Below are 22,980 nucleotides of genomic sequence, written 5' to 3'. Positions count from 1 at the left end.
CAGCCATCCCTAGGTTGGTTGGTGATAAATGAGATTTGGTTAAAACCTCTCTTGATTCTATCTGTGTCTTGTGGCATTTTATGTCTTGAGAGATGATCTTTTCCCTTTGCAAAACCTCTGTTAAATCACTTGACAAAAACTCAATGTGTACTAGGCAGAAGTTCTCACAACTCTTTGAAACCTGGATGTTGTATAAAAAGCTCTCAAAGATATTGGTGCTCTACTACAGGCTTAAAATGGCACTACTTCAAACAGTGGTGGCTGTCAGCTCAAGCATTTTGTGCTTTAAACAGTCGTCACAATTGTCCAGACTACAAAATCTTTCCAATGTAATACCCTGCCTTCCTGCCAGAGGTATGGACAACATGCAATAATCTACTATCCTGAAGGAATGTCAGAAACTAACCCAAACACCTATATATGCTCTGGTGAATACAAATGCCTTGCTCTTTTCTCTGGCCCTTTTCTTCTGCTAGTGCTGTTCTTTTGTCCTTTGCACTAATAACCTAAACCTGTCTTAATGACATGATTCTAACCTTTGATCCTGCATGCTTCACAGGGACAGGATATCATCTTGTGATTATAAAGGAGAATACCTGTAACATCGAGACCTTGACCCGCTTCATCAAAGAGTTTGTCCCCTTCACCCAGATAGAGTCCATTATCAACATGGAAATCACATACTTACTGCCGGAGTCAGACACATCTACCTTCCCTCTTCTCTTCAGGGAGCTCAACGCCAGCAAGAAGCTTTTGCATATCATTAGCTTCGGAACAAGTGCGACAACAATGGAGGAGGTTTTCTTAAAGTGAGGTCACTGTATGGGAGAATATTTGTGTTGTGTTATTCGCACTATCAATTGCAATTTTTGTCTCTCAAAGTACTGTGATGTGTGGGTTAGGAAATGCCTCTAAGTAGGACACTGGAGAAACACAGTGTGGAATACAATTTTCCTTGAGCTTAATATCTTCAAGGAGAGGCAAGGTGGCTGAGTGGTTAAGCACTTGGCTTCCAAACCAGGGGTCCTGGGCTCAAATCTCAGTGAAAACTGTGATTTTGAATTTCAGAACTTTAAGATTGACCCTGAGTCTAATGTGTACCTGTTGGGGAAAGTAGATGGTTGACCGTTTCGTCCATGAGTTGTATATTTTTTTTACCTTGGAAAGAGAATTCTGACTTAGTGACCTAGGATCAAGTGGAGTGTATGCGAGAAGGCTAAGTTTTTTGTCATAAATATGTTAAATGCTTTTGTTTTTGTTTGAAGGAGCTACGTTTGTATTTTTAATAAAATAATGATAAAAATTACAGCGCCATAATCCCATTGGAGCAAAGTCGCTGATCGGTAAAGCGCTTGTCTTCCAAACCTAGGGGTCAGGAGTTTGAATCTGGGTGAAGTCTGGGATTTTCTAACTTTGTGACCTCCCCTACTCTAATGGTTACCTGACATTAGTTGAGGAAAGTAAAGTTGTTGTGCTGGCCACACGACACCCTTATTTACTAAAAAACAGATCTGCCCTATAGATCGCAAGGTCTGAAAGGGATACCTTTTAACTTTTTTTTATACCTATTCCCCTAATTTTAAATAAAAGTAAAGAGCAAAATATGAAAAAAATAATTTGGAAACCAAGCAACTGTGGAAGTTTACTAAAAGTAGTTTATTCCCTGCTGTGATATCAGCCAAAGGTGAGGTGAAAACTGACCACACAGACATCTTCATGACCCTGAAGATTTTGATTACCTTTCAAATGGCGATACTGCTGCTGACCTGCCATATCATCAGAAAAATTATCAGTGGACAATCTTAGTGGACTACAATGAATTGTCTTTCTATTTTAATGAATTTCAATCTTGATAACACCAGAGAATTTGAAACACATTTTAAATAATATTATTCTCAATTTTCCTGAGGAAATTCATTTTACAATAGTTTATTATTCATTTGTTGGCTTACTTCAGTCGTAGAATGACAATGGCTCATCTCAAACACTTTTTCATATTATGCATAACAATTCAATCTAACGATAGCAAACCAAACTCTAAAGATAGCATATGAAATAAATTCTTATAGCCTACGACAGTTTATCTTTAACATGTCATGTGTAGTTAACATAAGAAAGTTGAATTTTATTCAAAGATGTGATTGCTATGGAAGAATCAAAGAGTTCTTGTCTGTTTTTGTGATCAATGATTTATCTTCCCTGAATATTCTTAGATTTACAAAATTATTAATGAAAAGATGTGAAACAGGAAAAAAAACATATCCACTGAAATCCAACTTGAACATTGGGCTTAACATACAAAAAATTAGTAGTTCCTAAGTCTGAGAAAGACTCGAGGTCAAGGTTTTAGAGATGTTACTCAAAAATCTTCATAACTAGACAACTTATTTTGTGCTACAACAGGTCAGAAGAAGACAACAAACATAGTATAGAATCGACCTCTGTGACCAGATCTATCAGCAAAACTACATCTTTTAAATCTGTGGATGAGGATGTCAATTTATTAGGTATTGTCTTCTTATGTGAATTTGTTTGGAATAAAACTTCCCTAGAGATCCATAGTATTTCAGTCTAAGTACATTAAATTTTTCCATGTATTTGAGCCATAATTTTCTAATTGTAATTGCAAAGTATAAAACCATATTAACTGCATAAACTTTTGCCAATCAGAAATTACTTTAGCATGAAATTGAATCTTCTGGAGAACCTTTTATTAGCGGCCCCCGTAAGGGGAAAAAGCCGCTATTAGGTTTGTGCAAAATGTCCGTCTGTCCGTCTGTCCGTCTGTCACACTCAGATCTCGAAAACTAGAAGAGATATGAAAAATATTATTTCATCATTAAATCCGGCTTGAAAAGTTTAGGTGCAACGGCTACTTTTGGTTTTCTAAAAGCAAACCGTTTAATTTATAAAATTAATTATGCAAGCGATTTTTTCATAAAAATACACCAATTCTAAAACAATTACGTAAATGTAAGGGAGGCAATGTTACAAATGCTAACAAAGATGGACAATTTTTGTGTATTTTCAGTATCACTAAGTCAAATATATTTTTAAAATGTACAGGAAATGTTTACAACAAATACAAATAATAGTTAAAGACGTTTTTTCTGGTCAACTAGCTGCTAAAATTAAAAGAAAACATTTCTGTTTGTTTATAAAGGCTAATAATGCACTTTGTATGTAAATATCACGCACATTTTTTTAAATGGACTTTTTATGCAGCGATTTTCGTGCAGTAGCGTAACGTCGCAACATGATCAGGTGCTAAACCAATTCCTTAAACTTTTTTTAAAAATCAGATTTTATTTATTTTTTGTTTAGTGCCCCCATCCGAATAAAAGAAGCTTATTTTTGTGCGTTTTGTCTGTTGGTCGGTCTGTCCGTCACGATTAGATTTAAAAAACTAGAACTCTAAAAGCTATTGAAAATCTGATTTACCCTTTAATGTTCCTCCCATAACATCTCAATAGTTTTAAGTATCTAAAATTGATTGTTCCGGATTTTTTTGTGCAAAACTAATCAACGCCAACAAATGTTTGTTTGCTCTTCTAACTTATATTACATTCAATTTCCATGCTTAAACGTTGCAAAAACACATTATCAATAATATGTTGTTCCGTTTTTTATGTAAATAGCATATTAATGCTAAATCATAATCTCTATACTGACTTATATTTCATTAAGTGTAAAAATGTTCCGGATATTGTTTTATAAAACATGAATTATGCCTAATGATTGTTTGAAATCGCATAAGGCTTTTAAAAAAAGTAATTTCCTAGAATTGATTACTGAAAATTACTTTTTAGACATTTAATTTTCTTGTAAAACATAACATAGAAGTTTTGTAATCGATAAAGAAAGTTCCGGATTTTGTTTTTTACAAATCGTCGCCAGAAATTTCCGAATTTATTTAAAAATCTACTAACGCCAAATAATTGTTTGAACTCCCTCTTCTAATTAATACACAAATAATCTTCTCATTTACGAAATAATGTTTTTACGGATTTTTATGAAAAATATTTTAACTCACTACTCTCTTACAGTACATTTAACTTTCTACCTAAAACATTAAAAAATCTAATTATCGTTAATATTATGTTCCGATTTTTAAGGAAAACAGAATCCAAACACCAAAGTAAGGTATGAAAATCTCTCCACGTGGCTGTAGTACATCTAATTTTTATACGAGACCATCCAAAAAATTTAATTAACGGTATTACATTTATCTGAAATTCTCTTTTTCTTTTACTATTTATACAAACATCCGGAACAATCTATTATATAAACTTTTCAATTGTGTTCATACCTAAAAATTATTGCGATGTTTTGAAACGTAAAATAAAGGTTAATCAATTTTTAATAACTTTTAGTTGTTTTTTTTATATCAAGATAACGGACAGACCGACTGACAGACAAAACGCAAAAATAATGTGGCTTTGATCCTTTTTAAATAATATCTATTAGAACTCAGTGCACCAATGTCTATGAACCCTCGTTAAATATCTCGTGTAAATAAAGACATTTTTTTTATGGTACCGGTACTAGCCTATTGTGAGGTAATGGAATTTTTTTTCTTTGACGTCATATGAATGGACTCTTTAAATGTAATGTTAAAAGAAAGCACTCGGTGCACCAATGTCTATTAACCCTCGAAAAAATTGATTGTATTAATGAAAACATATTTTAGTCTAACTAAGCCGTGTGACGTAGTGTTTTTTTTCCTTTGACGTCACATGGAATGAATTCTTTAAATGAAATGCTAAAAGAACGCACTCGGTGCACCAATGTCTATGAACACTCGAGAAATGGCTCGTGTTGATAAAGGTGATTTTTAGTCTAGCTAGGCCTTGTGACGTAGTGTTTTTTTTTTCCTTTGACGTCATATGGAATGAATTCTTTAAATGAAATGCTAAAAGAACGCACTCGGTGCACCAATGTCTATGAACACTCGATAAAAGGCTCATTATGATGAAGGCGATTTTTATTCTAGCTAGGCCGTGTGACGTAGTGTTTTTTTTTCCTTTGACGTCATATGGAATGAATTCTTTAAATGAAATGCTTAAAGAACGCACTCGGTGCACCAAAGTCTATGAACACTCGATAAATGGCTCTTATAGATGAAGGCGATTTTTAGTCTAGCTAGGCCGTGTGACGTAGTGTTTTTTTTTTCCCTCTGACGTTATATGGAATTAATTCTTCAAATGAAATGAAAAAAGAACTCGGTATAGTAATGTTTATTAAGCCTCGTTATGTGACTCGCGTTTAAAAAAGGAATGATATCTTGATTTAGATCTAATCTAGATTTTTTAAACTAGATCTAGATTTTTATTACAGTATATCTAGATCTGGATTTATATTCTAATTAAAATTATTTTAGAGTCTAGATCTAGAATTTCTAGATCTAGTTTAGACTAAAATAGACTAGATTAAGATGTAGAATTTCAATTTCTAAACTTAAAGTGTAAAAAAAAAGTGTAGATTTTCATTTCCAAACGTTTTGATCAATATTGTAATGTTTTAATATACTAAAACTAATCTACTATTTTTTTTATTAAATTTAAATTTACGGCAAATGAATCTTTGAAACATTATTACTTTTGACCATCAGATGGCTGCCTGGTCGTGCGGTTTGCGCGCTGGACTGTCGTTCAGATTTATGGATGGCCCAGGGTTCAAACCCTGCCCGCTCCCATCCCCCGTCGTCCTGCGGGAGGTTTGGACTAGGAAGTAATTATCTTCAACTCTGAAGGAACATCCGAAACGTGTAAAACATTTTACATCAAAATTAAATCACCTCTTGAATATTATTTGCGAATATGCAGATCCGACAGGGATCCGACTTCGACGGGGGCCGCCTCTGAGTTTGTGTAACACAAACTCTCTTTGTAATCTTGTTTATCAAGTGAATATATTCATTTTGTTAGCAGAAGACAATAATAAGTTAAAAAAAAAAACTCAAGCCTTAGAACATAGATTTTTTATTTGTAGCCTATGCATTGAGCTGAATCACACATGTAGAGATCACCTTTGTTGGCTTCAATGTCATCAAGATGTACTATAAATTTTGCATACTACTGATGTAAAAACAAAATATTTTTTTTTGCTGGAGAGCTCTTAATATTCTATACCTTATTGGTGTGAAAGTTAAAAATATTATTTTACTGCAGCTGTACCCTGCCCAACAAGTAATGTGCTCAAAATTTGTGATCATATTTATAAAGAAGTGAGCTCTATTTCTATAAAAGCTATGTATAAGAGAGCTTATTGAGTTCAAAAGAGCTTAAAAGTTCAAACTGAATTGCACTATATTGAATGATGTTGTGTGTGCTTTAGCTCTCTACAATTCTTCTAAGAATCCTGAAATTTTATTTCTGCTTATATTACTTTTAAAATATTGTATTTATTTATTTATTTTTTAGTGAAATAGTGATTATTATATATCAATAGAAAGATCATCATCATCATCATCAAACTCCATTTGAGTGAGGGCTTGAGAGGCCTAAATCCTCTCTTGCAAAAGCCCTGGACAGAAACCCTTCTGTCTTGCGTAGTGCGTACACGTCACCATACAGGTCGAGAATTTTTGGTTTCCCAGACCTGGCGAAGCGGAGATCATTAAGTCTGGGGCAGTCAAACAGAATATGAGGCACGGTTTCCTATTCTTCCCCGCAGCGGGGGCACCGTGAATCAAAATTTGGCCATAGCTGTGAGAAAAATGAGCCAACAGGACAGTGGCCTGTCCTGCACTGTTCTATAATAGCCTGCTCAGGCCTGGACAGCGTCTACCACCGGGAAGTGCGGTCATTGCGCCTCATGCGCTCCCAGACTCCACGGGCTTTTTGGGACTTGTCCCAGCACTCAAACCACTTTTCCATTTCTGTTTTTTGAATTATAGCCAGGGCATGATGAAAACTTACAGCCTATTCAGTTGGTGAAATTTGCCCTCCCTGGTGGGCCAAGGAGTCTGCAATAGTGTTGCCAATCACACCTATGTAACTCGGTACCCACTGCATTATTACAGGGGTGTCATAGCACTGCTTTATGTTGTGTGAGGCCATGATAACAGTGTCGATATTGGGTGGCCATGGTCCAGGGCTTTGCAAAGCCTGTAGTACAGATTTTCAGTCAGTGTTGCCCTCAAATGTTCCTCGCCGAATTGAGATTCAATGACCTTTAAGGCTTCACACACTGCCATTGTCTCCGCATCAAAACAGCAAACACTACCACATGGTGCAAAGATTTTTACTCAGTAAGAGTCAAGAAAGTCGATGTAGGCTCCATAGCCTGCTCCTCCAGAATCCATCAATGCTGACCCATCAGTATATGCAAAAATAGCACTGGGCTTGAAGGCATTAATGGTCTCCAGTGCTAGAATTTGAAGGTCATTAGATGAACGACTTAGCTTAGAAAGATAATTTAATGAAATTTAATTTTATGTCATTGAAAGTTTGATATAAATGTTTACTTTGGTTTGGTAATAAATTAATTATGTAATGACATTTTTTTCTGAAAAAAAATCATAAACATGAAAGACACCATAAAGAAAAAAAACTCAGTATGAAAGTAAATTTAAATCAAACATTTTCATTTTGAAGAGAATTCATTTCTCTACAAAGGAACATAAATTTAATGTAATTTGTAAAAAAAAAAAAATGAATTGCACTATATTGAATGATGTGGTGTGCGCTTTAGACTGCCACAATGGATTGTGGGAAGTCTAAGCCCTGCAAGTCATCATCCTGCATTAGGTTTAGGCTAGAATGCAATTTATTTGAAATAAAACTTCCCTAGAGATCCAAGACAGCCTGAAACTGGTCATTGGTTACAAGATGAGCAGACATCATTCCTGAAGCATTAATGAATAGATAAGTTTGTTCTCTCAAAACCTAATAAGTTTTGTCTTCTCTGCTTAGTTTATGATCTACTGTATTTGCCCAGGGATTTACATAGCTCTAAAAATTAATAGCTGAATTCAAATGAGTGGTAGGGATCTTTCTTAATAACCTATAAAGATATCCCTTAGTTTTTATTAAAACACAAAAGTAAAGCTAGTAGATTTCTTTTTTAAATTCTTTTCAGAATTCAATTCTGGGTTTCAGCTGATAAAAGGTCTCAGCCTGAAGATGAACCAGTTGACAGCTTTGATCGCCAAGCGCTACATTGTGTCTAAGAAGCACTGGCTGACCACGCTCGTCTCCTACTGTCTCCCGTCCAGCATGTTTCTTCTGTACATACTGTTTGACTACTCCATCATCAGTGTGAACAGGAAGGACGACCCCCTTTTGATGTTTAACCTGAGCATGTACGGGGACACGTCTGTACCCATAGTGTACGACAATGCTTCAAGGAAGCTGATTCAAGTGTACAAAAGCATGCTGGGGAATGCCAAGGTGATTGATTTGACAGAATTGAAGGTAAGTATTACATTGAGATTAGGATGTCTGGTCATTGGTGTTAATGTAGAAAAAGGGGAAGTCTGAATAGAGATATTCAGATGTCAGTAGATGTGCACAAAGTGCATGGATAGTAGGTTTTCATAGAGATTTGGTGATAGATATTTATCTTTATATTTGTAATAGATATTTATCTTTATATTTGTAATAAATATATTTCTTTATATTCCTAATAGATATTTATCTTTGTATTTGTAATAGATATTTATCTTTGTATTTGTAATAGATATTTATCTTTATATTTGTAATAAATATATTTCTTTATATTCCTAATAGATATTTATCTTTGTATTTGTAATAGATATTTATCTTTGTATTTGTAATAGATATTTATCTTTATATTTGTAATAGATATTTATCTTTATATTCCTAATAGATATTTATCTTTGTATTTGTAATAGATATTTATCTTTATATTTGTAATAGATATTTATCTTTATATTTGTAATAGATATTTATCTTTATATTTGTAATAAATACATTTCTTTATATTCCTAATAGATATTTATCTTTGTATTTGTAATAGATATTTATCTTTATATTTGTAATAGATATTTATCTTTATATTTGTAATAGATATTTATCTTTATATTTGTAATAAATACATTTCTTTATATTCCTAATAGATATTTATCTTTATATTCCTAATAGATATTTATCTTTATATTCGTAATAGATATTTATCTTTGTATTTGTAATAGATATTTATCTTTATATTTGTAATAGATATTTATCTTTGTATTTGTAATAGATATTTATCTTTATATTTGTAATAGATATTTATCTTTATATTTGTAATAGATATTTATCTTTATATTTGTAATAGATATTTATCTTTATATTTGTAATAGATATTTATCTTTATATTTGTAATAGATATTTATCTTCATATTTGTAATAGATATTTAACATTATATTTATATTTGTAATGAATGTTTGAACAATTGTTGGTGGTAGCTGTATACAAGCTAAATTGATGATAAAAGAGTTCTGTAAATAAAGAATAGAGTTTGAGATTGATTGAGTTCTGCAAATAAAGAATAATTAGAGTTTGAGATTGATTGGATATAGGATTATCTTTGTTTTATAAAGAGAAATCATCAGTTTCATGGTATGGGCTTAACATTCTTTCAATCCTAATGAGGATACATTTTTGCCCTTCGTTATCACCAAACAGCATTTTAGTTATTAACCTGCCTTTTGTTTGTTTAGGACACTACATTAGATAACTTCCTCTTGAAAAATGTTTACGACATTGGTCCAGTCAACTTTGAGAAAGAGTTTGTGGTTGGGGTCAACTTCAGTTATGATGCGACTCTAAAGACCATTACTCCGGTAGCTCTGTTCAACGGTCAACCTTATCATTCTTTGTTCGTTTCAGTGAGTAACCATAGATTCTAATGCAATGATAATCTAGTTTTAATGAATAGTTTTAAAGAAGTCGACAACTGAATTGAATAAATAAATATAACATGAGTGTTGTGATCAAGTGTTGTGATCAGCAGATAAAGAAAGTCTTGGTGCTATTAATAATAGCAGTCCTGAGTAGGCATAAATTAGAAAACAAATTTAAATGCATTGCATTGCATAGTATGATCTAAATGTATACTTTAAAATTGTTATGCTTTTAAGAACATTTACTGAAAATATTTTTAGATTATTTTGTTAATGTGAAAGGCTTTATGCACAGAGCATCTGAGAGTACTATCACTCCAGAAATCTGCTTAGAAAAAGATTAAAAAAATAGTGGTCGCCATGTCTCAAACAACAGAAATGCAACTGAACTATAAATCTATTCCATAATCATGTTGACTCACTTCTAGAAGAAAAACATTTTATAGTTAGCAGAGGCTAGAACAATCTCAATATCACAGCTGTAGTCTTGACCGCAAGCCAAGATTCCATCATAAAATGTTTGGGCTAGTAGATTCACGCTCTACCTCTGCCATCCCTCTTATACATAAACAGTATTGTTAACAAAAGATTTTTTTCCCCTCTAGGTTGACCTGGTGATTAAGACCATGGTCCATGTTTTACTAGACAAAACATATAACATCACAGTGGGTATACTGCCCATACCATTCAAAGGGGAATCAGAACTGGAATACGCCATGTTTGAAAGCTTCCGGTCAGGGTTCTTTGCAGGAATGTTTGCTGGGATAGGAATGGCCATGTACTCTGCCTGTGTAGTTCACTTCATACTAAGAGAAAGGGAGGTAAGTCACTTGTTTTATTTGTGATTAACTTCTTAATGAGGCGCAGTGGCTGAGCGGTAAAGCCCTTGGCTTCCAAACCGGGATCCGGTCTGGGGTTCAAATCCTGGTGAAGACTGGGATTTTTAATTTCGGGATCTTCGGGCGCCTCTGAGTCCACCCAGCTCTAATGGGTACATGACATTAGTTGGAGAAAAGTAAAGGCGGTAGGATGTTGTGCTGGCCACATGACACCCTCGTTAACTGTAGGCAGCAGAACCAGCTGACCTCTACATCATCTGCGCTATAGACCACAAGGTCTGAAAGTGGAACTTTACTTAAGTTCTTAATAGCTCCTTTCAAGAATATATCTAATGAGGCTTTGAGCATTATTCTTTTACTTGTGGGCCTATGTTTTGGATGTTCCTTCACAAATGAAGATTTATGTTCTGACCCAAATCTTCTGCAGTGGACATTTTTTGATCCCAGGACCGTTATGACCACAGTCTTGAGCACTTGCCCAGGCAGCCATCACATAAAGATTTATACAAAGTTAGTTCTTAAAAAGTCAGTTCTTAAAAAGTCACTTCGGCTGCTTTTGGGCATCTCAGGTGACTACTTCTTCTTCCTCATTCTCATTTTTATGTTAGAACGTTCAGATGACTAAACCAATATATGAGATGAACTGCTCTGTGGTTTCCAAATCAGGGAGCTCTCCATATAGTTTTCTTTCTATTGGGGTGTTTTGGGGCCAGTGTCTTATACTGGCCTTTTGGTAAAGAGAGCAGTTTTGGAGGGCATGGTCAGCATTCTCTGGTGATACTCCACATCGGCAGATTTCACTGGTTGGTAACTACAAAACAGGTGCTCATCTGACTCCTAGATCTCATAGAGATTGTTGTTTTACTTATAATATGGCATGGCCGCCTGATTGTCTGGTCTGTGCTTTGGACTGTCATTTGGTGGTCCTGGGTCGAAACCTGCCAGCTGCCATCCCCCTTTCTCCTGTGGGAGGTTTGGGCAAAGATTTCATTATCTTCAAAACTGAAAGAACATCTGAAACATGTAAAACAAACAAAAAAATTCCTATGGTTTTTAGCAGCCCCCGAAAGGGGAAAAGACGCTATTAGTTTTGTGTAGAATGTCTGTCCGTCCGTCCCGTTTAGATCTCATAAACTAGAAAAGATAGTGAAAACTCAACATCATAATATTTTAGACCATTCAAAGTTCTGATGCAACGGCTACTTTTTTCTTCTTTGAAAGCGAAAAATCCAATTTTTTAAAATAACTTGTGCAAGTAGTTTTTTCATTAAAATACACCACTTTTACAACTTCACTGTTAATAGTAATAAACACGAAAGGCTCTTTAGAAGGGAAGAAAAAATTAACCATATTTTTAACATATTTATGCAAATGGCTTTAAATTTCTAGTCAAAAATTTTTTTTTATTACATTTGTGTTGCTAAGATATGTTTGTTCTGTCATACTTACTGCTACACTTACACACAAAAAAAAGTTTTCTTTTTCTTTAAAGAGAAAAAAATTTATTTAGTATGCATTTACGTTGGACATAATTTAAAACAACAATTAATAAGTAGTTTTTCATATTATCGTGTGAACTGTATTGTGCCACTGTTTATATAATACACTTAACTATTTTTTACACATTAATGCAAATGTTTTTTGATTTTTTGTCAAAAAAAATTTTTTTTTACATTTGTATTGCTAAGTTATGTAAGTTCTCTCATACTAACTACTACATTTACACACAAAAATGTTGTGTTTTTTTTTAAAGAGAAAAAACCTATTTAGTATGCATATAAGTTGGACGTAATTTAAAACAACAATTAATAAGTAATTTTTCAGCTAGAAGGCCACAAACCGACTACACTACACTTAACTAATGGAACTATTTTTTTTTTCAAGCAAATTTTTTTTTTCTTGAGGCTTTGAATAATTAGATCAATTAGATATTTATTATAAGACATCGGTTAGGCCCTGTTAACATCTAACTTCTAATTCACTTTCACCTATCCGCTGGGGCAACACACAAGATCTGTCAACCTTCTTTCTCCATTCTTCTCTATCATTTGTCTTTGATAGAATTTCATTCGGATGTTCTTTCTGAAAATATTGAAACCTGCCTTTTTACCTGCCTGGGTGGATCACTTCGGGGGGGGGGGGGGGGGGGGGGGGGGGGGCATTTTGAGTTTGTGTTTCCACACAAACTCTCTTTGTAACCTTTTTATATAATATGTTTTAGTTGTAAACATTTTTTTACTAGCAAATAATCATGTGACTTGTTTTGATGTGTTTTCAGTCTGGAGTGAAACACATGCAGGCCATCTTTGGTGTCAGCATGTTCATGTATTGGTTCCCCACCTTCCTGTGGGATGCCCTCAGCTTCATCATACCCACCATCTTCTTGTTTATCATCTTCTTCTTGTTTGACCAGCAAGCCTTCTTCTATGGGATCAACTGGATTCTGGTCATCATTGTCATCTGCGCCTTCATCTGGGCCATACTGCCTATCATCTATGCACTCCAGTTCTGTTTTGAGGCTCCGTCTTCAGGGCTGGCTGGAGTTCTCATTTTGAACTTATTGTCAGGTAAGGGAGGCTTACATTGAAGTTATTGTCAGGTAACGGAGGCTCATATTGAACTTATTGTCAGGTAAAGGAGGCTCATATTGAACTTATTGTCAGGTAAAGGAGGCTCATATTGAACTTATTATCAGGTAAGGGAGGTTCATATTGAACTTATTGTCAGGTAAAAGAGGTTCATATTGAACTTATTGTCAAGTAAAGGAGGTTCATATTGAAGTTATTGTCAAGTAAAAGAGGTTCATATTGAACTTATTGTCAAGTAAAAGAGGTTCATATTGAACTTATTGTCAGGTAAAGGAGGTTCATATTGAACTCATTGTCAGGTAAAGGAGGTTCATATTGAACTCATTGTCAGGTAAAGGAGGTTCATATTGAACTCATTGTCAGGTAAAGGAGGTTCATATTGAACTCATTGTCAGGTAAAGGAGGTTCATATTGAACTCATTGTCAGGTAAAGGAGGTTCATATTGAACTCATTGTCAGGTAAAGGAGGTTCATATTGAACTCATTGTCAGGTAAAGGAGGTTCATATTGAACTCATTGTCAGGTAAAGGAGGTTCATATTGAACTCATTGTCAGGTAAAGGAGGTTCATATTGAACTCATTGTCAAGTAAAGGAGGTTCATATTGAACTCATTGTCAGGTAAAGGAGGTTCATATTGAACTCATTGTCAGGTAAAGGAGGTTCATATTGAACTCATTGTCAGGTAAAGGAGGTTCATATTGAACTCATTGTCAGGTAAAGGAGGTTCATATTGAACTTATTGTCAGGTAAAGGAGGTTCATATTGAACTTATTGTCAAGTTAAGAGGGAAACTCTTTGATTGCTTAAACCTGAACTGACAAGCTTTGAGTTAGAACACTACTGGCAAGAATTTGTTATAGAGAACCTTTCATTCAATTAGAAATAACCTAATCTTCAATGGGTCACTCTAAACGTACTTGAAGTGGGCATGCTGGCTGAGTAGTAACATACTTGGCTTCCAAACTGAGGTGTCTCAAGTTCAAATCTTAGTGAAGACTAAAGGTTTTGAAGTATGGAAACTTAGGATCCCCTTGAATCCCCTCATTCCCCCAAGGTCACTGACCTACATTTGGGAAGTAAACGCTGTTGTTCAAAGTGATGGCCACCTAATCCCCTCATTAACTGACATCCAAAGAAAAAGTTGAGCTTTACATCTGTCCCAATAGATTGCAGGGTTCAGAAATGGTATTTAACTTTAATTTCCTTTTTTAAAGATTCTTGGGTCTTGAGCTGGCTTTTTCATACTGTATTATTTGTTGCGCTACAGAAACTGGAAACCTTTACATTGGTGTCCGAAAGATGACAATAATAATGTATGGTGGAACTTTGCTTTTAGGTTTTCTCTTAAGTCTGACAACTGTTATTTAATATTTAAGTGTATTTCTAGCAAATTTAGCTACCTCTGTATTTTCTTATTACAAAGCTTATATCAACTCACTTTTGTTTGTAAAAAGTGTGTACATGTTATTTCTTCCACACCCATTCTCGGATCAAGTTAAAACTTTACACAATTATTCATTGGCATAGACAAGACATGAATCAATAGAAAAAATTAACAAATTAATCAATTAATTACTGGTATATAATTAATTTGTTTGATACCAACAAGGGAAATTAATCCTTCAGTATTCACAGATTTGGCTAAATAAGTAGTGTTTTGTCGTCTTAGATAATGTAAGACTTTATTTCTCCCATGCCCATTCTCATATCGATTTGAAGGTTTTAATAATTATTTATTATACCTAACAAAACATGAATTTAAAAACAACCTAACTAATTGGGCAATTAATTATTGGTTATTACTTATTTTGTTTCATATCAAATAAGGGCAATAACTACTAAATTATTAAGAGATATAGCAGAAGCAGAGTTTTTTTCCCCATAGACAAGCTTTGTTTTTTTTATATATATATATATCTATTTTGCTTCTCCTCAGTTCTGTTCAGTGATGTGATAGTGTTTGAGTTTGGCAAGCCCAGGTCTGACAACAATCACATTGGCAAGGCCTTAAAGTTTGTCTTCACTGTGTTCTTCCCTTGTTTCAACCTGTCCCAGTGTTTCAGCTTCATCTTAAAGAACTTCAAGGCAGAGATGGAGTGCGAGCCATACCAAGAGGACTGCATGCTGGGAATACCATCTCTGTGCTGTATCAAACATCCCGGTATTGTGGCACAGTGTTTGATATAGTTGTGAACTAGTGCAGTTCATTGTTAGTATATTCAATGAGTTGGCCTTTTTTTTTTTTATTCAGGAGGTGTAGACATTTGTTAAGTTTATGTCCATAAAAAGTTAAAGTTCCCCTTGCAATCTATAGGGCAGATGATGTAGAGGTCATCTGTTTCTGTGGCCCACAGTTTTGGAGGGTGTCATGTGGCCAGCACAGCGACCAACCGCCTTCACTTTTCCCAACTAAGGTCAGGTAACGATTAGAGCTGGGTGGATTCCATAGTTTGTACTTATAGTTTAAAATGCATCAAATCCTTTGATCTAATTGAACAGTATTTGACTTGTAAAGTTTGATAGGAACTGAAGCTTATTATGTTGTAGACCAAAACCTTTTGCAGGCTGGCAGGGATATGAGGTAATCATCTATACAAATGATCATGTTACAGAAACTTGAAGTTACATATAAACATAACATATAAACTGAGCTTCCCTACCAACTCCCCAGTAGTCCAGTGGATAAAACTACTTTTTATCATCTTATTATGTAACACAATATTTTAATATCTAAAGGACACAGGACGCATATTTGTATTTAATAGGCACATATTTATATCTAAAAGACACCTACTTATAGCTATGAAAAAGGTTCAGACCTACTCTCTTAGACTGAGTAATATATAAAAAAAAAAACTCAGTGGATATTTGTTTTGTTGAGTTAAAAATAAAAGACTAAACAGTTGTTTTTTTTTATTGATTTCATTGTAGATTTGTGCTACTCATTGAATCCAGACGGCAAGTGTTTCCCATGGACAGAGACCCCACTAGCTTTTGATCATGATAGAGGCATTGGCATTTACCTTGTGTTCATGATTGTACAAGGTTTCTTAGGCTGTATAGCTGTGTTTGTCATAGAGTGTGGCTTTATCACTAAAATTTAGTAAGTTTAGAACAGAACAGCTCATCGGATGTTTGATTGACTGTAACTTTATCACTAAAATTTAGTCAGTTTAGATTAGAACAGTTCATCGGATGTATGATTGAATGTAGCTTAAATTTATCACTAAAATTGAATCAGTTTAGAGCATTACAATTCATCTGCCGTGTGTGTGATTGAGTGTGGTTTTATTTATATTTAAAAAAAGATAATCACTGAATTAAGGTCATGATATTTGTTAAAGAAAAACTAATGATAGCACAACATAAGTAAGCTGCAACTGTTGAAAATAAATTGGAATGCATTCTGACCTGAAAATGTTTTGAGTAGGCCTCTATATACTTCATCGCAATGTTCAAACACTAGATGTTCATTACCTTGGTATGTTGAAACCTGTTGTCTGGCAAGCTGGTACCTCTTTGGATTCTTTCACTCATTGTGAATTTTGCTCTCTGAAGAAGACAAGAGCAGTTTATAACTATGCCTAGAATTAAGAGTGTTTGAACAATAAGACAGTGCAGTCAATATTGCATTAACTAAAACCTCCTTTACGCCCTATTTTTTGTGCATCAAATTGAGTCTTAGAATTGTATTAAAGCTGTAAATGTTCTTATAATACAGCAATATGGAATATTCTTGTGTGCTTTAGTTTCATGATGTGCAAGAAACATCCCAAAGGTAACCCAACAGAAAGTCCTGACCTGGCAGATGAGGAAGATGATGTTGTGGCAGAAAGAAATCTGATCCTTTCATCACCCATTGAAAAACTTTCACAGCAATGTAAGTTGTCCCAATGGTAGTTCCTTTGGAAAACAATACACATTTCTTTAAGCAGTGGACCATAATACAGAGATTTACATCCATCACCTGGATATCTTTAAAAATTTTACTTTGAATTAGTCTACTGACACAGAAATATGACTTTTTTTTGTTAAATCCTTTTTTTTTAATATGCACATTCTCAAAAAAATCATTACCAAGGCTACTAAGACACAGTTTAATGATCATCCCATTCAGTCTTCTCAAAAGGGTCTTTATGAATATGGTCAATACCTGAACCCCTGTTTTAAACTAAAGGTTGTATACTACTCAGTGGGTAGCTAGGGTGCGGGGAGGGGGTCCTAATTTGAAGAAAAAATCCCCCCCCTCCAGATGACAGTAAGTTTCCAATGAGTTTCCAAAATTTTGTTATTACATTAAATATTACACCATTATGTCATAATGTCCTATGTCAAAATGCAGGGGCCCCTAAAGAGATCCGGATCCCAAATCCCTATCCATGCCACTGACACAACTAGCAAAGAAGTCAAAGAAAAAAGAATGTATTGATTTATTTAAAAACTGCTTTGCTAACCATCATGATAGTAAAATTTCTATTTTGTTTTAGTTCCTGTGATACTGGTAGAAGTACATAAGAGGTATGCAGACTTCAATGCAGTTGACCACATCACAGTTGGAGTGCCTGAGAAGGAATGTTTCGGACTTCTTGGGCAGAGTGGGGCAGGCAAGACTACAATTTTCAGAATGCTGACAGGGGAGACAGCTGTCACAGGAGGAGATGCCTATGTAAAAGGTTTTGATGTCCGCACAGACCTCCGCACAGTAAGTAGTGATAAAAATCTAAAAATTAAATAATTATTTATTTAGATCAGGGCTAGGTTGTTTTTTTTCTGTTAATTTAATATTTTGAATAAAAATTTGACCAAATATTGATTGAAGCTCATATTAACTCTATGTTAAGGCACAGGCATTGATAGGCAACTGCCTAGTCTATAATAAATAAGAAGCCCCCTATTATTCTTACACAAGATTCAATGTTGGCTATTGTCATAGCCTGATATTTTCTATTATCTCCACAATTAGGTTCAATCATTATTAGGCTACTGCCCTCAGTTTGATGCTCACATTGAAGAGCTAAGTGCCAGAGACACACTAATCATGTACGCCCGGCTCCGAGGTATCCCAGAGAAAAACATTCATACTGTGGTGGAAAACCTCATTGATGTAGTCCTTCTAAAACCACATGCAGACAACATGTGTGGGACATACAGGTAGGAATCGAATTCATCAAACTTTATAATGTGATCCCCTAATGCAAATGTCTGAATCATTGGTGGGAAAACTTTTAAAAACTTTTTTTAGGAGTGGGCTAAAAACTAAAAAATAACCATTCTGATGGTATTCCAGCCAGATTACTCAAAGAACTAAGCAATGAGCTAGCCCCAGTGTTCAAAATACTCTTTCAGGCTTCACTTAACCAGGGCAGAGTATCAAAGGACTGGAAAGAAGCTAATGTCACCCCCCTATTTAAAAAAAGGAGAAAAATCTGACCCAGGAAACTACAGACCAGTATCACTTACCAGCATCACATGTAAAATCCTAGAACACATAATATGTAGCAACATCATAAACCACTTAGACAAACATAATGTCCTCACACCATACCAACATGGCTTTAGGAAATATAGATCATGTGAAACACAACTAATAGGACTAATTGATGATTTTTCAAAAGGTTTAGATAATAGTGAACAAATAGATGCTATCTTACTAGATTTTTCTAAGGCTTTTGACAAAGTTCACCACCATAGTTTGCTTAAAAAATTAAAATATTTCGGCATTAATGGTCCACTGCATCAGTGGATTAAAGATTTTCTGATAGGGAGAGAACAAACTGTAATAATAAATGGCTCTAAATCAACACCGATAACAGTAAACTCAGGTGTACCTCAAGGAACAGTCTTGGGTCCACTACTATTTTTAATTTACATAAATGATTTACCAAATTGCATTAGTTCAGGAACAAAAGTCAGATTATTTGCAGACGATTGCATAATATATAGAACAATAAAAACAACACAAGACACAGATATTTTACAAAGAGAATTAGATGAATTACAGAAATGGGAATCAAATTGGAGCATGTCTTTCCACCCAGAAAAATGTCAGTTGTTAAGAGTAACAAAAAAACTAAAACAAATTAATTCCACTTATCTTATTCATGGCAAACCAGTAACACAGACTAAAAACGCAAAATACCTAGGTGTTATAATAAATGAAAAACTATCATGGAATCCACATATTGATGAAACTACAAAAAAATCAAACAAAGCATTAGGATTTATTAAAAGAAATTTCTATAAATCAAATAAGAACATAAAACTAAAATGTTATTTAACCTTGGTTAGGCCAATAATAGAATATGCATCCTCCGTTTGGGACCCCTCAACTCAAGAAAACATTAAGAAACTGGAACAGACACAAAATAGAGCAGTGAGATTCATAACAAACGAATATTCACATTTGACTAGAGTAGCACCTTTAGTAAAATCACTAAATTTAGAAAGCCTTCAGGACAGAAGGCTCAAAAGTAAAGTAGCAATCATACATAAAACACTGAACCATAATCTTCAAATACAAAAACAAAATTTAATAAAATACTCTGAAAGACACAAAGATAAAGGCACATTCCTCGTCCCATATGCTAGGACAAATTTGTACAAATACTCCTTCTTCCCTAGTGCTATTAGAGCATGGAATGGGTTGCCTGAGCTAGCCAGGAAAACCAGTGACTTGGCAGAATTTAAGTCATTGGTTAATATGCATGACGCGTAGGACGTAATCATCTTCTTTTTTGAAGTAATGTCTGTATTATATAAGATAAGATAAGATAAGATTCTGACAGTCGATATCATTTTAAAAAATACAGCAAAAATAATATAATAAAACTGTGACACATCCACTGTTTTTTGTGTTGACCTTCTTATAGATAATGGTTGAGATGGAAGCCTGAACATTATTTATGGTCAGAACAATGTTATCAACACAGCCATTCCTCCCCTTCTTCCCCACGCAGCTGATGTGTTCAAAGGAACAACGAGTATCTGATACAATTTAGGATCAGTATCATCCCAGGTTCTGCCAGGTTTTAGCACTATATGCCACAAGCTCCTGATTGTTCCTCAGGGTTATCAGTATTATAAACAAAAAGTAACAATAATACTTCTATTTTGAATTAAAAAAAAACAACTTAAAAGTCTTAGTGTAATTATTATTGAATCATTTACTTGGTGGGATTTGGCCCGCAGGCCATAGTTTTTCCCATCACTGGTGTACAGGTTTAACAGTTACGGTTCAAAATGCATTGAAAATGGAAATAAAAAAATTATAATGTTTTATTACAATTATATTTCTTTACTATGAAATATAAAGGGAAAATATTTTGTGCTTTTTTGAATTTTTGATATTCCTGAGTTTTGTTGTACTATTTCCCTCAGTGGTGGCAATAAGAGAAAGCTAAGCCTGGCAATGGCTCTAGTGGGTGATCCACCTTGCATACTTCTGGATGAGCCTTCAACTGGAATGGACCCTAAAGCCAGGCGGCAGATGTGGAATATTTTGTCAAAAATACGTGCCTGTGGTCGAACCATTATTTTTTCATCCCACAGGTGAAACTTGAGGTTTTAAGAAAATGTACTTAAAGAATTAGAATATTAATGCATCTAGTTTAGTCATTTCACTTTGAGTTTATTGTAAATGTAGTTTATTAGAACATGTTGACAAAAGTCATTACAAGTCAATAAATAGATTTAGTGAGGGCTTTGGAATCAAATGGGGGCGCGGTGGCAGAGTTGCTAAGCGCTTGGCTTCCGAACCTGAGTCCTGTGTGCGAAACTTGGTGAAGACTGGCATTTTGAATTTTAGGGTTGTTAGGGCGCCCCTGAGTCCAACCAACTCTAATGGGTACCTGACTCGGATGATGAGTGTGTGTATAATCTATTTTTACAGATATATGTTAGTTGGAACATATTTGCGAATGACTAGAAGTGTGTTAGTTTTCAGAAAAAAGAGAGATGAGCGTGTGATATGTGTCATGAAGTTTTATAAAGTTTCTGTGTTTTGATCAAGTTGTTAAGTGTTTGATGTAATTACAGCTGAACCCAGGGACACCTAGGGAGAAACTATGGTAGTTTCTAGAGAGCTATTGAAATATAGATATGATTGCAAGCTGTAACACTGACTTTCATTGGAAAGTAACTGCGGTTGGTTGTTGTGCTGGCCACATATGACACCCTACCCATTAACTGTTGGCCATGGAAACAGATGGCCTTAACATAATCTGCCCCATTGATCGCAAGGTCTGAAAGGAAAACTTTTTTTTTAGAATTAAATTGTTGTATTGAAATTTAAACATTATGCTTTGTTTTTTAAATCTTTTCTTTCAGTTGTTACTGAATTAGTTTCTCATTACACATCACAAAATTATAGAATAACTAATAAGGTGACTTAGAGTAAACTTATCAGGATGAAAAATATAAACATTTTTTTAATTTAATATATTGATACAAAATAGTAGGTTTTAGCATGTTATACTTACAATGTAAAGTTATTTTTAAATTCTATTTGCATGAAACAAAAAGAATACTATGAATCCTTACTTTCATTAGATAGTCTTGGCTGTTTTCTTATTAATACACTTATGTATTGAATATATACTTGTTAGCCATCTTGATTTGACTTTGGCTAATCTATTACAGCACTTCTTTTTAAGGCTATAGCTCCCTATTTCACACTTAAAAGTGGCCCCTGCCTGGCTGCTAGAGAAACCTTTTTTTTTCCATTTGGCTTGTTTATCTCTGTCGGCTAAGATCTTTATTTATTTGTTGTCCTTCATTTGACTTGTTATCACTTCTCTCTACACAGTGTGGACTAGGGCTGTATCTTCCCTACAGCTGACATCTATTTATGTAAGGTTTTACTCTATCCTCTTGTGTGTGGTGTTACAGTAGAGTGTGCATCTTCTGAACCTTGTTTTACCCTGTCCTTCGTGTTAATCTTGGATATCATATTAATCTATAGAGCAGATGATGTAAAGGTCATCTGTTTCTGTGGCCTACAGCTAATGAGGGTGTCATGGGGCCAGCACATGCCTTAACTTTCCCCAACTAAAGTTAGGTATCTATTAGAGCTGGGTGGACTCAGGGGCACACAAAGATCCTGGAATTAAAAATTTTAAAAAGTTTTCAACAGGATTCAAACCTGGAACCTCGGTTCGGCAGCCATGCCCTTTACCGCTCAGACACTGTGTCTCCTGGATATCATATAATACACTTTAAACAAAGAATCATTGAAAGTGTTATTTAGATGTTGACTCTGTGATTCTCTTTAAAGTGGAATTCATGCATGCTTTTAGAATTATTGCTTCTGTTGTGTTCTTTGTGGCTCAGCATGGAGGAGTGTGATGCCTTGTGCACCAGGTTGGCCATCATGTTGAGAGGCCGCTTCACCTGTATTGGCAGCCCGCAGCATCTCAAAAGCAAGTTTGGGCAAGGCTACACTCTGATCATCAAGATGGGCCACCTCCCTGAAGGGCCCCAGGCTCCAACAGATCCAGTGGTGGAGTATATTCAAAGTTTAGTCCCAGACACAACAGTAAGTTTATTAAGGATATTAGCAGCAGCAAAATTAATGTAGTAGAGGAGACCAGAAGATGATGGAGTACAAGATGTTTTGTTCTGATAATTCATTTCACTAATGCCAAACTGTCTTGCACTAAAACGACCAGCTGGCACCAAAATGGCTGTTTCAAAACCTCTTGCTG

The 22,980-nt window shown here is 34.7% G+C and overlaps 1 protein-coding gene across 2 annotated transcripts in view; it reads left to right on the top strand.

Moving 5' to 3' along the window:
• LOC106074331 (phospholipid-transporting ATPase ABCA3-like) overlaps positions 1 to 22,980 on the top strand; it is a 42,772-nt gene that overhangs the window by 15,378 nt on the left and 4,414 nt on the right. For both annotated transcript variants that reach the window (XM_056037964.1, XM_056037963.1), the window contains exons 12-24: positions 560 to 809; positions 2,404 to 2,507; positions 8,083 to 8,417; positions 9,669 to 9,836; positions 10,457 to 10,672; positions 12,969 to 13,257; positions 15,216 to 15,440; positions 16,211 to 16,382; positions 17,029 to 17,159; positions 17,767 to 17,981; positions 18,243 to 18,430; positions 20,657 to 20,827; positions 22,607 to 22,811. In XM_056037964.1, the coding sequence (XP_055893939.1) occupies positions 560 to 809; positions 2,404 to 2,507; positions 8,083 to 8,417; positions 9,669 to 9,836; positions 10,457 to 10,672; positions 12,969 to 13,257; positions 15,216 to 15,440; positions 16,211 to 16,382; positions 17,029 to 17,159; positions 17,767 to 17,981; positions 18,243 to 18,430; positions 20,657 to 20,827; positions 22,607 to 22,811 (2,669 nt within the window). The remainder of the gene's footprint in view (positions 1 to 559; positions 810 to 2,403; positions 2,508 to 8,082; positions 8,418 to 9,668; positions 9,837 to 10,456; positions 10,673 to 12,968; positions 13,258 to 15,215; positions 15,441 to 16,210; positions 16,383 to 17,028; positions 17,160 to 17,766; positions 17,982 to 18,242; positions 18,431 to 20,656; positions 20,828 to 22,606; positions 22,812 to 22,980) is intronic.

This window comes from Biomphalaria glabrata, chromosome 8 (genome assembly GCF_947242115.1).
Source record: "Biomphalaria glabrata chromosome 8, xgBioGlab47.1, whole genome shotgun sequence".
In the NCBI taxonomy this organism is placed as follows: Eukaryota; Metazoa; Mollusca; class Gastropoda; family Planorbidae; genus Biomphalaria; species Biomphalaria glabrata.
The sequence above is the reverse complement of the archived record's forward strand: the minus strand, read 5'-3'. Positions and strand labels throughout refer to the sequence as shown.